General features: G+C 34.2%; 1 protein-coding gene across 1 annotated transcript; it reads left to right on the forward strand.

Annotated features, from left to right (window-relative positions):
* The first annotated feature begins 1,586 nt into the window (after positions 1–1,586).
* Positions 1,587–6,781, forward strand: LOC133333058 (vacuolar protein sorting-associated protein 18 homolog). The gene is made up of 6 exons (XM_061541394.1): positions 1,587–1,911; positions 1,977–2,290; positions 4,256–4,573; positions 4,636–6,037; positions 6,100–6,251; positions 6,317–6,781. Exons 1-6 carry the CDS (start codon positions 1,587–1,589, stop codon positions 6,779–6,781), a joined length of 2,976 nt encoding a protein of 991 aa, XP_061397378.1.
* Positions 6,782–14,860: the final 8,079 nt, after the last annotated feature.

Here is a 14,860-nt window from a genome sequence, read left to right on the forward strand (position 1 = left end):
ATAATTTGTGAGTTAAAACTGACTATTTCGAGTAACGACTATACCCTATACTATGGTAGAATATGCCTATATGGCAGAACTAAACAGCTAACTATTTTAATAAGAAAGGGGTTATATGGGTGCATATACTAATAATTATTGGTATGAAGATTCGTTACCACATGCGACTACAAAATACCAAATTACAACGAATTCGGTTGAAAAACGCGCTCAAGAACTTAAAAATACCGAAAATTGAGGATGTCTTATATGGGAGATACCCGAAAAAATTGGCATATATTAATAATTTTTAGTGAAGAAATTTGGTACCCAATAAGAACCAATTGTACCAAATTTCAGCGAATTCGGTTTAAAAACGCGCTTAAACCCCATAAAATACCGTTAATGGGGGTACCGTTATATGGTGGCTAAGAGAAAAAGTGGACCGAATTTGTAGTGGAGAGATTTGGTACCCAAAGACAACCCAATGTACCAAATTTCGTTTGAAAAGCGCGCTCAACGTGGACCGATATAGCCTAAACGTGGACCGATATAGCCCATCTTCGAACTTGAACTGCCTGCACACAAAAGACTCTATGCAAAATTTTGACGATCTATTTTAATTCCTTCAGAAGATAGCGTGATTACAGCAGACGGAGGGACGGAAATGGCTAGATCGTCTTAGAATTTTACCCTGATCAAAAACATATATATATATATATATATATACTTTATAGGGTCGGAAATGATTATTTCGATGAGTTACAAACGGAATGACAAAATTAATATACCCTCCATACTATGGTGGAGGGTATAAAAATTAATTAAATAAATAATTTTTCTTTAACTAAAATACGACATGCCAACAATTGGAAAAAAGTTCCGACTATTGCACAAAGGCACTTTTTTACCTAATTATCGATCTACTTTAACAAATTTACACATTACAAATTTACTTTAATACAAATTAATTAAACGGGGAGTAAACAAAATTTGGAAACATTTGAACCTAAATACAATATAGTGAAAAACAATGCTCTCGGGAACGTTAAACGTTTAAAATGAGAAAATAATTAAATTGCCGACTATAGGTGCACTTACCTTATATTACTTTTAATGAATAATTAAGGAGCTTGAACTTATGTTATATGAAAGCAAATACTATTGCTTATGTTTAAGTTTATTTAGTAGAGTGCTGGCCACACAAGGCCTTTTGACTTGGATTTGAAATAAATAAATTAATAATAAAAATAATACAGAGTCGTATTTTCCTTCACTACATTTTTATTCTGCGTGTGAATTTACTAAATTTCAAACTGCATTCCAGAATATTTAATTATTTTGTATTTTCTATTTGAATTAATTTTCAAAAACTAAATGCCTTATTTTGATAATCGCACTTTACTAACCGAATACTTACAATTATTCAAACACAACACTAGCAGCTGCAATCAGCTGTTCTGTCATAAAACAAAGAACGGTGACATACACAAACAACACACAGAGGAAGAAGAAGAGATACTTGTTTTTAATCGTAAAAGAAAAAACTCAGTAATCAGTTTCCTAAATTAACTACATTTGTAAACTAAATCGATTCCATATAAAATATGGCCAACAATGATGATGATTTGGATATAACAGATCGAATGTTATTGGCTAAGCCAAAATTTCTCACATCCGTTGGCGGTGGAGGAGATACTGCCAGTGTGTCATCATTGCCGGCGACAATTTCTGGAGGCGATAAAGACAACAGTGATACGCCCATTTTTAGCAAACGTAAGATGACCCTACGTCTGCCCAAGGACTACAGTGGTAATCTACTCCATTTGGCTGTGTGTAAAAATTGGCTGGTCTGTCTTATGGCAGCACCACAGCCATCATCTCAAGTTACATTGTTTCGATTTTTCCTGCTGAGAACTTTGCCACCATTGGGTAATGGAGATGGAATATATTTTAATGCCACTATTTTAAATGGGAAATTTTTGATTTTTTTACAGAAATTTCATTGGAGAAATATTTGGCTGGCTATAAAATTGGTGAACTATTCCTGGACTATACGGGTCATCATATACTGATTAGTTTAATACCCAAATCACCGGGTTTGTCGGCTGATTTCCTTTATATCCATGGCAGTGGTACGAAAGTTCGCCGTATCGAGAAATTTAAAGATCATGAAATTACATCGGTGGCATTTAATTATGAAATGGGTACGGAATCTACCACCGGGCCGATATTATTGGGCACCAGTAAAGGTCTGATATTTGAAACGGAGCTGACACTGGAAGCTGATAAGCCGCTATATAGGAAACAGGTAATATATTGAAGGAGAATGAAAGGAATGCCTGAAATTTCTTAAGGGGATTCAATTTAATTGGACTCTTTTAACTATTGATTGGTTGAAGAAAGAGAAATCATCACACTTATGGGTCCTGACTATAGTGTCTATCATTCATTTTAATATCAGGAAGCAATCAAAATAAATCCAAACGTGGCATTGATTATGCATTCTTCGAACTAAATACTAATAGTTTCTGCTGTATGGAATTGTCGATCTTTCGGATACTTCATGAAGACATAATTAACATCTTGAGTTCGTTACATTGTAAATTGTATTCACATGACCTTCATGCTGGGCTTACAAAAATGTACAATACGAAATCAACGGCACCACACGAAGGTAACCATTAAATTTACTTCCACCTGAGAAATATGAAAATCTACTAAACTAAACCCACAGCCACGCTGTCCACTATTTGGTCATTTAATTCCGAACGCAGGCTCTTAATATATTTAAAGCTACAAGCCACTGTTGTTTGCGACAAGGTCCTGAGTGTCTGACCGGCATCACATAGATTTTGAAAAAGAGATCCTGCTGCCCTCATATAATACACCAGTCTGGCCGGCTTTCCATAGGTTATCAGCATGGAATGCACATTTATAAGAACAATGGAAACCCATTTGAAGAACGATCAGAATATCAACCGAAGGGAGTTGGCAATCTCCTCTCTCAATTTCTAAGATGTGCAGGGTAAATCCGATCCAGGATAATAATTAACTAAGATGGGTAAAAAGAACAGGAGAAACAAAGTTACGGTGCAGAGAGTAAATAACCCAGTACCGGCGGAAATCGTTGGTGGGACCACAATCCACATATCGTCGAAATAAAGTGATTGTGATACGGCTGCTCTAGGTGTGGATGCCTTGGCGCCTGTAGCTGTCTGTACCTGCTACAAGTACATATTGTTTAACCCCGATAAATGATGGTGACCTGGCAATTCTAATGGAACATGATTTAGTCAAGATTGGTAACAAACAGTCTACCACAGGACTGCAGTCTTGAGAAGGGACGACATACATGGGACCTAACCGAATGCAAAACCGACTCCGAGTAGCCATACAAACTATAACCTTATAGATAGGCATCCGTCTACTTCGCAATATAGTAAGGATCTTCATCATCTGGATAAAGAGTTACAGTACTACAAAAGAGGATCCTCTAGATCAACAGGCATATCAAGCAGGTTTAAATTGTATTCACACTGATGTAGATGAGGAAGCAATTCAAGAATATAGAGTGAAGAATAACTTGGTACAACTGAGATCTGGATGGTGTCGATTCATATTCGACACGAATTAATAGTGGACAATACCTACTCGGCACTTTTTCAACTGCCCAGCCAAACCCACTCATCTAACCTGATTTTTACCTTGAATACAATCGGTACAGGTTGCAGCCTTTTTTGAACCTGGAGTTAGAAGCAGGACCAGATTAAAGAGAAAATACACAGCAGTATAAGCAGCTGCGACAGAGGTGTCTACGAACCGAAACGACCGTCTTACTCGACCAACGTATGTCACCTCTGTCCATTGTGTAAAATCGATAGGGCTGCTACGACAACAGTAACCTCTGAGTGTGTAAAACCAGTAGTTCTGCTACTGGTAGGCTCGAATTTATGACACGATACACAGCACGGCAACTCTTCAAAGGTCCATCAAGCCCACCCATTCATTATGGACGAAGTCAGTAACGGTATTAAACCTTATAGATTTTGAAAACAGAATATTAAAAACTAGCCTCGATAACCATTCAATCCATTATGTGGAGAACTGATCCCTTCCACTGAGGCATGTTAGGAGGGATTTGCGTAATACATAGACCAAAAAAACTCGCAAAACGATTTGTTATCTCACGTTATGAATGGTTGACAAAAGAGCTGCTACAAACATATATTTCCACACATATTTAAATAAAATAATTTTATTTATTTCTTTTCAGGTCTACGATTTGGGTTTGGGTCGGCCAAAATATGCCATAACTGGCTTAGAGTTTCGCCATGTACCCAATACCGCGGGCCAATATATTGTTGTGGCCACAGCTACCGACTGTATTTTTACATTTCAAGGCCATTTGCGAATGGAGGAGAGGACACTGCAACCCATATTCAACACTTATTTAAATGGTACCCAATCGCATGGTTATGAGGTGGCCAAAACTGACCTCAAATATTCCTTATTACAATTTTATGCTCAACCCAATGAAAAATATCCCACACAATGGGGTTGGTTGTGTGGCTCAGGCTTGAGACATGGAGAAGTGAGTTGTAAATGTTAAAAATTTCAATATATATTTCTTTAATTCATTTATTTGTCTTGTAGGTTGCTCAAAATTCCATTAAAGATGAGAAATTTCTAATAGGCGAAGAACTGGTGCCATTGGATAAAGATTTGGAGCAACGCCGCCACTTGTCATATGAAGAGAAACGTTTAAATGTTTCGCGGGCATTTGTCCTAACCGAATATCATGTTTTGTTGATGTATCATGATCACATAACTGGCATTTGTTTGCTCGATCAATCGGTGGTCTATGAGGAATATTTCCACGAACAAATGGGAAAATTATTGAATATTTTTCAAGATCCTTTTACGGGTAATATTTATTTTTATACCGAGAAAATGGTTTTTAATTTTAAGGTGAGTGAAGAGCAACGCAATATTTGGAAAATCTATTTAAATATGGGCTCATATGAAATGGCGGAAATCCACGCTGCCGGTAATGAGGAGAACCTGAATGCGGTATTAAAAACTAAAGCTCAGGCAGCTTTTGATGAAAAGAATTATATTGAGGCCGCCAAAATATATGCCGAGACACAAATGCCATTCGAGGAGGTGTGTTTAAAATTTATAGATCTGCAAGAAAAACGGCCCATGATAACTTATGTAAAGCGGCGCATGGAAACATTGCCAGCCGAAGCAGATGAACAGCTGTTTGTATTGGTGGCTTGGTTAATAGATCTCTATTTAACCGAAATCAATTATCCTGGACGCACAGTGGAAGAGAAAAAACAATGGCAAATGGAATACGATGAGTTTATGTTGAATTTCTCAGTCATCAAATGTTATCGAGCAAATCGCGCCGCCATTCAAGATTTAATTGCCCAACATGCAGACGATCACAATTTGGCACAATTTGCCATAGCCAATGAAGATTATGATGAAGTATTGCAGCAACATATTGGGGCAGAGAAATATCTAGAAGCCCTGCATATCTTGCAGAAGCAAAAAAATATTGAATTATATTATAAATATTGTCCGACACTAATTGAATATTTGCCCAAGGAGACAATAGAACTAATGATGTTGCAGGGTCGTAAATTGAGTGTGCAAAAATTAATTCCAACTATAACCACCATTGATTCGCCGTTGCATATTTCGGAAATCATTAAATATTTGGAATATTGTATTTATAATTTGGGTGAGACGTATCAGGCCATACATAATTTCCTAATACGTTTATATGCTGAACATCAACCGAACAAAGTTATGAAATATTTAGAAAATCAAGGTCAAGATATTACTTTGGTACACTACGATGTTAATTATGCCCTATTGGTGTGTATGGATTTTAATATACAAGTGGCATGTGTATTTTTATATTCATTGCGTAAACTATGGCCAGCAGCTGTGGATTTGGCATTGACCTTCGATATTAAATTGGCCAAAGAGACCGCATCGAAACCGAAAGATGAAAAAGTTAAAACAAAGCTGTGGCTTAAAATTGGTGTGTAGAAAAATGTTTATTAATTTATTATATTTCATTTGATTCCTATTTATTTTTAACAGCCTATCATGAAATCAAGGACACCAATGATGTAAAGAAAGCTTTGGACCTACTGAAGGAATGTGAATTGTTGCACATAGAAGATTTGTTGCCATTCTTTTCAGATTTTGAAAAGATTGATGATTTCAAGGAACCCATTTGTCAGGCACTGAAGGTATGATTTTCTTTATTTAAATACTCTCCAATACAAACCATTCATCTGATCTTTTTCTTCACCAGGAATACAATCACAAACTGCAAGAACTACAACACGACATGGAAGAGGTTAGCAAACAAGCCGAACGAGTACAAAGTGATTTACAAAATATACGCGAAAATTGCATACGCATTGAGGCACACGAACAATGCAATGGTTGTGATACATTTTTACTGGTCAAGCCATTTTTCGTATTCTCTTGTGGTCATAAATTTCATGCAGATTGTTTGGAAAAGCTAGTTATACCACATCTAACATCAGATCAAGCTCGCAAGTTGACAATGTTAAAACAACAATTGGATAATTTATTAACACAATCTGTTGCCATGGCAGATAAATCCAATGAATCGAAATATAAACGTGAGAAGGTTAAGCAAGAAATTGAAGAAATTCTGGCGGCGGATTGTGTATATTGTGGTCTAATGATTGAAACCATCGACCAACCGTTTGTGGAGGACTGGGATCAAGTTAATGTCGATTGGGAGTAGTTTGTAAACATCATGAACAGAGTAACTTCATGTGAATCACATATTTTTATATGTCCCCCTTGTGCGAAGGGAAACTATTGCATGAGAAACTATATTAAATCAAATTGTATTTGTATTAAGTAAAACGAATTCCATTGTCGTAAAAACACGACTATTTCAGTTATTGTTTTAGTTGAAATATCTCTTTTTTTCTAAATTTAGTTTAAGTAAAATTATATTGTTTTCCTTGTATTAGTAATTTTTAAATATTACAAAGTTATTGTATTATTCTTTGTATGATTTAGGTTTACATATTCATAATCTACTACTATTTTATTAAGTTTTGAAAATTTAATTTGTTAAATAAATTATTTCAAAAGCAAAATGTAATAAATATACATACATAAATTTATACAATATTCTGCATTCGTTTTCTTTTAAATTTACTACTGCACAAAAATAAATGTCAGTTAAGAAGGTTGCAAAATTAGGTGTGGTCACGATGGAGACGACTTTTTCGATAAGGGCTATATGGAAGAGGAAATGGAGCTGAGGGTGTAAATAGTAACACACACCATTAGGTAAAAACAGTAGGGCTACTGCAACAACAACCGCAGAATTCGATTTTTATACCCTTCACCACACTGTGGTACAGGGTATTATGTCTTTGTGCATATGTTTGTAACAGGCAAAAGGAATTGAGATAGACCCATGGTTTCTTTTGAGAATATGCATAGAATCATTTTCTAAGTCGATTTAAACATGTCCGTCTGACCATCCATGTATTTTTGTGAACCAAGTACAGGTCGCATTTATGATCCGATTTGAATGAAATTTGGCACATGTCACTTAATTGGCCCAAGGACAAACCCTATTGAAATTGGAGAAAATCGGTTCCGATTGAGACAAAATTTTGCACATAGTACTGAATTAGGACTAGATTGATATGTGTCATGTTTTGTTAAAATCGGTTAAGATTTAGGTATAGCTCTCATATACAGTTTCGTCCGATTTTATGTAAATAGAGCATCATACTGTCAATATTGGTCCAACTGAGACAACATTTTACACAGAGTACTAAATTAGGTCTATATTGACGTATCCGGTTCAGATTTAGATATAGCTCCCACATATATATTTTCGTACGATTTTTTGTAAATAGAGCATCAAACTCTTAATATTGATCCTATTGAGACAAAATTTAACACATAGTATTGAATTAGGTCTAGATTGATATATGCCAAGTTTTGATGAAATCGGTTCTGATTTATATATAGCTCCCATATATAGTTTTGACCGATTTTATGTAAATTGAGCGCCATACTGTCAATATTGGTCCGATTGAGACAAAATTGCACAGAGTACTGAATTAGGTCTAGATTAATATGTGCCAAGTTTTGTTGAATTCGGTTCAGATTTAAATATGGCTCCCATATATAGTTTCGTCCGGTTTTAGGTAAATGGTGCACAAAACTGAAAATATTGCCGGATTGGGACAAAATTTTCCACAGCGTACGGAATTTAGTCCAGTGTGACATCTATGAAGTTTTTCTTGAAATCGGTCAAGATTTAGATATAGCTCCCATATATATGTTCATCCGATTTTAGGTAATTGGTGCATCAAACTCCCAATATTTGTCCGATTGAGACAAAATTTTACACAGCATACTGAATTAAGTCCAGTTTGATGCATGTGAACTTTTGTTGAAATTGATTTCAGAATGGCATGGGTATGATTTTTTATTGGTAAAATATCTATGTATATCATATTTGTTTTTTTACCCGATTACATGTCAGTGGTCATCCAAAGATGCTATGTCTCTTATATCAACAGGATATTGTTCACATTATCATCTCTTGTATGTACCCAATGTGGTGAAGGGTATCATATAGTCCGACTTTTGAACTTTCCTTACTGTTTTATAGGTGGAGATGACCAAGTATCTACTTTCTCTACAAATAATCGTTTTTCAATCTGAGATATTTTAATGATTCAACGTAATTGTATCATTTACTTAAAATCGGGCGAGAATATATATCGCCAATTTTAATAGGGTTCGTCCTTGGGCCAAATGCATGAGCTGTGTCAAATTTAATCCCATTCGAATAATAAATGGGACCTGCACTTGCATGTTCTCAAAAGGAACCATGGGTCTATATCGTGGTGAAGGTTATAAAAATCGGATGAAAATGTATATGGGACCTATATAAAAACTTGAACCGATTTTAAAGAAACTTAACACATGTCACCCTAGACTCAATTCAGCTTTGAAAAACTATGTCTCCATCGAACATATTTTGTGAGTTTGGTTCACCATTTACATATAATCGGAAGAAAAAGTATATATGGAAGTTTTTATCTAAATCTAAACCGTTTTTCTCCAATTAAACTACCCTGTACCACAGTGTGGTGAATGGTAAAATAAAGTGGCGATATCTATGGAAATCTGTGTAATATCCTCATGTCTTCGCTAATAATATAGTCTAGATTTAAACCGTATGCTTTAAAATAAACACCACAGAGTGGTGAACATTCATAAATTCGCTATTCGGATTTTAAAAGTCTCCACCTAGAAATAGATTCCACAAAATCTACATTTTTTGTCGTAAAACCTTATAATGAAAGCTTTTATGTCAGGCAACCTGCGAAATAAATTGCAAACACACACACACACAATATTTTAATAAAACGCAACACAGTAGCATAGAACAAAAATGAACGTACACTTTTAGCTATATAAAATGCGAATAATTTTCAATATTTATTAACTCACCCTATAACTTTTATTCAGGATTAATAAAGTGTTAAAAATCACAAATTGCTAGTTTAATATTGGTTTCAATTTTTTAGATGTTTTTTTTCATTTGAAGCTGTTTTGTATTTTCCGCGACACATCCGTTCATTTTAAAGTCCGACACCAAACTGATTGCCACAGTTTGATCTTGTATTTCACAATGATCCTTGGGATTAAGACCGTGCAAAAGGAATATCCCTAACATTTATTCGAAAATAAAAAGGCGCAATTTTTTCCCATTCGAAAATGGTCACATTACCCCTACAATACTAATTACCCGGCGCATAAAAAACTTGATATTTTTGAGAGGGATAGCTTTATGGGATTTGGGGAGCAATGAGAGTGTGAATTTCAAAATGGCGTCATGCGCGCTCTTTTAGTAAATCGTTCCAAATAGCAGTTTCTCATTTACTTTCCGAGCATTTCTCTCTGCACCAGTGTTGCCGTTTGAACATTTTATTTCCGCCCAAAATTCCTCCTAAAAAGTGCCCAAAATCAACAATGTATGCCCAAAAATTTAAACGTAAAAAAATACAAATATTAAAAGCGAAAGTCCTTTTTGTTTAATATTTTTTTAAGCGCTGAAAAGTAAACTGTTTTGCAGGATGGAAATATGGGAAATTGATATTTATTTTTAAATAGTTTCCTAACGTATTTAATTTAAAAATTTGTACTTTGTTGAGGCAAAATTTCCTCATCGAAATATTCATTTAGACTCCATGTGTCTTTGGACCAAATCCGATTCTGTCTGGATGACTGGCGCGCACGATATCTTTCGAAAGAAGTAACAGATTTCATCCAAACTTAGCACATATTAATGTTTATATGAAGTTTGAATATGGAGAACATCGAGCCACTCCTTCCGGTACCTCCCCACAAAGCGACAAAATTTTTAAAATTGTTTCATCCAATATCAGTTGAACGGAATCTTTCCACCTACTTTTACAAAACTATATCAAGTTCGAAGATGGGAACCCACGGGTCAATGTTCCAGAGTCAACATTTTAAAAGGTTGTAAACATGGATTTCATGCATTGATTGTACATCGTAATATCTTACCAAATCTGAATTAAATCCGAATATGTGGCCTCTAGGGCATAACCCTTTGAAAAAAAAAACATATACCTTATATAAAGCGAATGGTAAATACTGTATGGTCTAAACATGAGAAGCCCTAATACTTATTCTTAATATAAATTTAGGGCAATTATCGGCCACAATATAATAAAAAATGTTCCACTTTGGCACTAGAGAGTAGTTTCATAGACCCCAGTAAACCGGGGCTGACCATACAACACCCTACACAAATACGACTGAACATGAGAAAAAATCCAATCTTGATGGCCCAGATGGTTTAAATTGTTATTGGAGAGATCTACGGAAGGAACCACGATATTCCTCACAACAAATTTTCGGTGGCGGTTCCTTAATGGTCATGGAAGCATTTTGATTTGGCATTTCCTAGTTGTGCAATGAATTCAATGGAGTACGTTTAAGTTTTGGAAGACAAATTATTGCCATTTTGGGAAAGCAGCAACAATGAAAGACTCGTTTTTCCGCAGGACAACTCGTCAGTTCATAAAAGTCGCCATACTTAAGAATGGTTAAAATCAAAAAAATATTCAAACTTCCTACCAGAATCCGATTGAAAACATAGGGGAATCTTGACTCGTCGTGCCTATGCAGAAAACTGCCAATACCAAACTGTGTATAACCCCAAAGAAGTGAGTATTGATGAATGGCGGTCAATCGATGAAAATTTGCAAACAAAATTTGATATATAGTATGATGGACAGAATTTTTGAACTTATTCAAAATAAGGGAGAGTTTGATCATTTTATTGTGTACAATAACTTAATTGGCCAATTGTATTTGTCAACTAACATACCAATTGAATAAAAGATTCATATATAGTTATGATACGCAGTGTAGTAGTCGTCTTTGAGTACAACCGAAACCAAATACAAATGGCGATTAATCCATAAATACAAATTATAATAGACATACGGGGGGAAAACATGCGTAAATCGAATCAGCTAGTCGAAATATATCGGTAGTCTTGGACTAATATTTCGCTGTTTTACAAACTCTTGTGACAATAAAGTTTCTCATAACATATTTGTGTAGGGTATATAGAAAAAATATAAATATGCCGGGAACGAAAAAATGCCCAAAATCTGCCCATGTCCTAAATTTTACATTATTTATGCCCACTTTTGGGCATAAATGCCCACTTTCGGCAACACTGCTCTGCACACCTTTATACAAAGGTAGAGGTGTGAAAAAAGAGAGGAGAATAAAAAGAGAGTAAAGGTTCCCCATATGAAATGTCTTACAAAACAAAATATATGTCGCCAATTTTTTTGCTTCTGAAGATATTTTTAAGAGGGAGAACTTTATGCGATTTTGGGGAGCAGGGAATGTTGAGAGCGCCAATTCCAAAATGGCGTTATCATCCGCACATACATATACATAAAAACATATAACATGTCCGTAACAAAACAATGGAAGCAAAAAGAAATATTTTTCCACTTTTTTGGTTCGGATTAGAAACAGAAGACATCTTGAACACACACACCAACGACATGTTGGTTACAACATGTTGCGATGAAGTTGTAGCCAACATTATTAGACCAAACATACATGAAGTGACTAACAAGTAAAAACTCTTAAGTTCAGCCGGAACGAAATTTTTATACCCCCCACCACGGGGGTAGAATAATTTAGCTAATACCTTCAAAAACCCGAACATGAGATGGTACCGTTCTATGGAAACTACACCAAACTGACATTGATACGAATTTGAGAAATCAAATTGTATCTAATTAGATTGAAAAGCATGCCCAACCAAAAACCCCCAAAAATAAGGATACGGATACTTAATGATAATCCAATATAAAAAACTACAGCTAATTTGGTTGAAGCGCATGTCCAAGTACCCCAAAGTACCGAAATTTGGGATGTAACGTATTATGGGGGTTTCCCTAAAATGATTACCAATATTAATCATATTTAATAGGGAGAATGAAATGAATGAAAATCTAATTTGATCCAAAGCGGTTAAAACGTACCAAAACCCGAAATATGGAGGTTGCATTTATATGGCAGATTTTTCCAAACACCCCAAAATACCGGTCTTTGGGATATAGCGTTATATTACAGCTTCCATAAATCCTGGATCAGAAGTAATAATTTGTAGCAGGACGAATAACTACCACAATCCAAAATAACAAAATTACAGCCAATTAGGTTGAAACATGTACAAAAAAACTCAAAATACCGAATATTGGGCTGTACCGTTATATGGCGACTATCCCCAAACATAAGCCAATATTGAAGGAGTGAACCAATGGTTCCCATCTTTCTTATTGATCTAGGCTTGTTAAAGATAATATGTTCTAAAAGTTTTGGTTTGTTTCGTTAGCCTGATATTGGATTTTTAAATATTTTTAAATATTTATAATATCTGTGGGGGAGTGGACCTATTTGTCCCATCTTCCAACTTGATCAAGGCTTGGTAAAGATAGTGGGTTAGTTAAAATCGGATAGTATGTTTGTGTGGTATTTCACCATCTTCGAACTTAAACTAAGTTTGGAAGAAATATTAAGATGTGTAAAGTTTGGATCAAATTGATCATTAGCCATAAGGCTGAGGGTATAAAAATACAGCTAATATGGTTGAATCACTTGTCCGATCTCCTCAAAATAATGAACTTTGGGATGCAGTGTTATTGATAATTTTTCGTAGGCCGATCTAATACCCAAACTTGAATACAAAATAGTAAATTACAGTCAATTATGTTAAAGTAATAGCTATGGCAATGCTCTAAAGCTCTATCTTAAATACTGCGATAGCTACGGTAATATCAATAACCTACCGACACGAATAAAATTCCCTCATTTCAAGAGATTTGAAAATATTCAAATTAGGATTTCTCGAAACCCTTTACATTTTAGGTATATGGTGTTTTTGGCAATATTAATAATATAAACGTGAGCAATATTTTGAAGTGTTATTTTTTTCCAGAAATAATTGAAAACGTATTTAAGACTGGGTTATATAAAGTCAGGATATTCTACAAAAATGTTCGCCATAAAGTTTTACTATAAGTCTCCAAATAGAACAAAACTCGAAAATCAACCTAAACGTCAAAAATCTTAAAAATTAATTTTAGGGTTAAACCCGATCTTTTTAGTTTTTACCAATTTTTCACTCAATATGTCGTTTTAAGTCACTGAACAAGTGAAATCGATACATATATACGATACATATATGTAGACGTCAATGTGAGCAATTTTTCTCATATAAATTTCCCAGTACTATTTTCAATTTCAAAGAATAAATTATTCAACATGAAATTTCACTGTAAGTCTTAAAACAAACTATATATTTAAATTCAATATTTTTGTTAGAAAATTATAGTATAAAATTATTAATATGGGCAAACAAAGTATTTGTTGTCTTCTGTAAGTGTTAATTAAACACCTTGCAGGAATGTGTCAAAATTTTCAATTAGACTATATCATAAGAGTATTTCGCCAAAGACAAAATTATTTTACATCGAATATCACTATTAGTTACAAAAGAAAAAATTGTAAACACGATAATTATTTGTAAAAAATATCTCTAATTTGGCTAAATACAGCAAATTTTCTATTTTAATCAAATTTCGCACTTTTTCCAAATGAATTGGAAACTGCTGAATTAATTGTTCTACATCAAATTTCAAATTTATATATACATATATAGGCTATAAAAATTGTTAATGCGTTACTTCCTCATGTTGTTCTTAATACTGATACATTTCTGTGACAAAAACACATATTCCTACTCACATGTCTTAGCTGTCAAACATAAATCAGATAAGTATAAATTCATATTTTTAGACATCAGTACTATAGGACCTACAATATTTTCACAACACATGTTTTTAGTTTTTCATTTGACCCAATACTCATCCTCATCTTAAATATACTCTCAAAACTCATCTTAAAATATACTCTCAAAACTGGTTCTAATCTGAGTCACTAAACTCGTCTGTCACATATCATTATTAAGAAATCAAAATATATTCAAATTCAAAACAAATTGTATTTCTATAAAAAATATTGTTCGGTACATGATGTTAATTTATTCACAGCAACATCTTCATGCCTTAGAAATATAAGATGTACATACAATTTCATAAATTACTTATTATTAGAAAGAAAAAAAAAACAAACAAAAAATAATTAAAACGAGATATGTATTATAATATTTAGGAAAAATAATTCCCGCCCCTCTTAAATTTATTTTCCATCGAGA

The sequence above is a fragment of the Musca vetustissima genome, unplaced genomic scaffold (genome assembly GCF_032173495.1).
Source record: "Musca vetustissima isolate MV318-11 ecotype Yass unplaced genomic scaffold, APGP_CSIRO_Mvet_v1 utg14477, whole genome shotgun sequence".
Taxonomy (NCBI): domain Eukaryota; kingdom Metazoa; phylum Arthropoda; class Insecta; order Diptera; family Muscidae; genus Musca; species Musca vetustissima.

What these genes read in the sequence shown, in the direction of transcription:
- LOC133333058 (XM_061541394.1), top strand. Translation starts at nt 1,587, where the DNA reads ATGGCCAACAATGATGATGATTTGGATATAACAGATCGAATGTTATTG. An exon ending in CAGGCTTGAGACATGGAGAA is followed by an intron (nt 4,574 to 4,635) that starts GTGAGTTGTAAA and finishes TTTGTCTTGTAG; the next exon opens with GTTGCTCAAAATTCCATTAA. An exon ending in AAAGCTGTGGCTTAAAATTG is followed by an intron (nt 6,038 to 6,099) that starts GTGTGTAGAAAA and finishes TATTTTTAACAG; the next exon opens with CCTATCATGAAATCAAGGAC.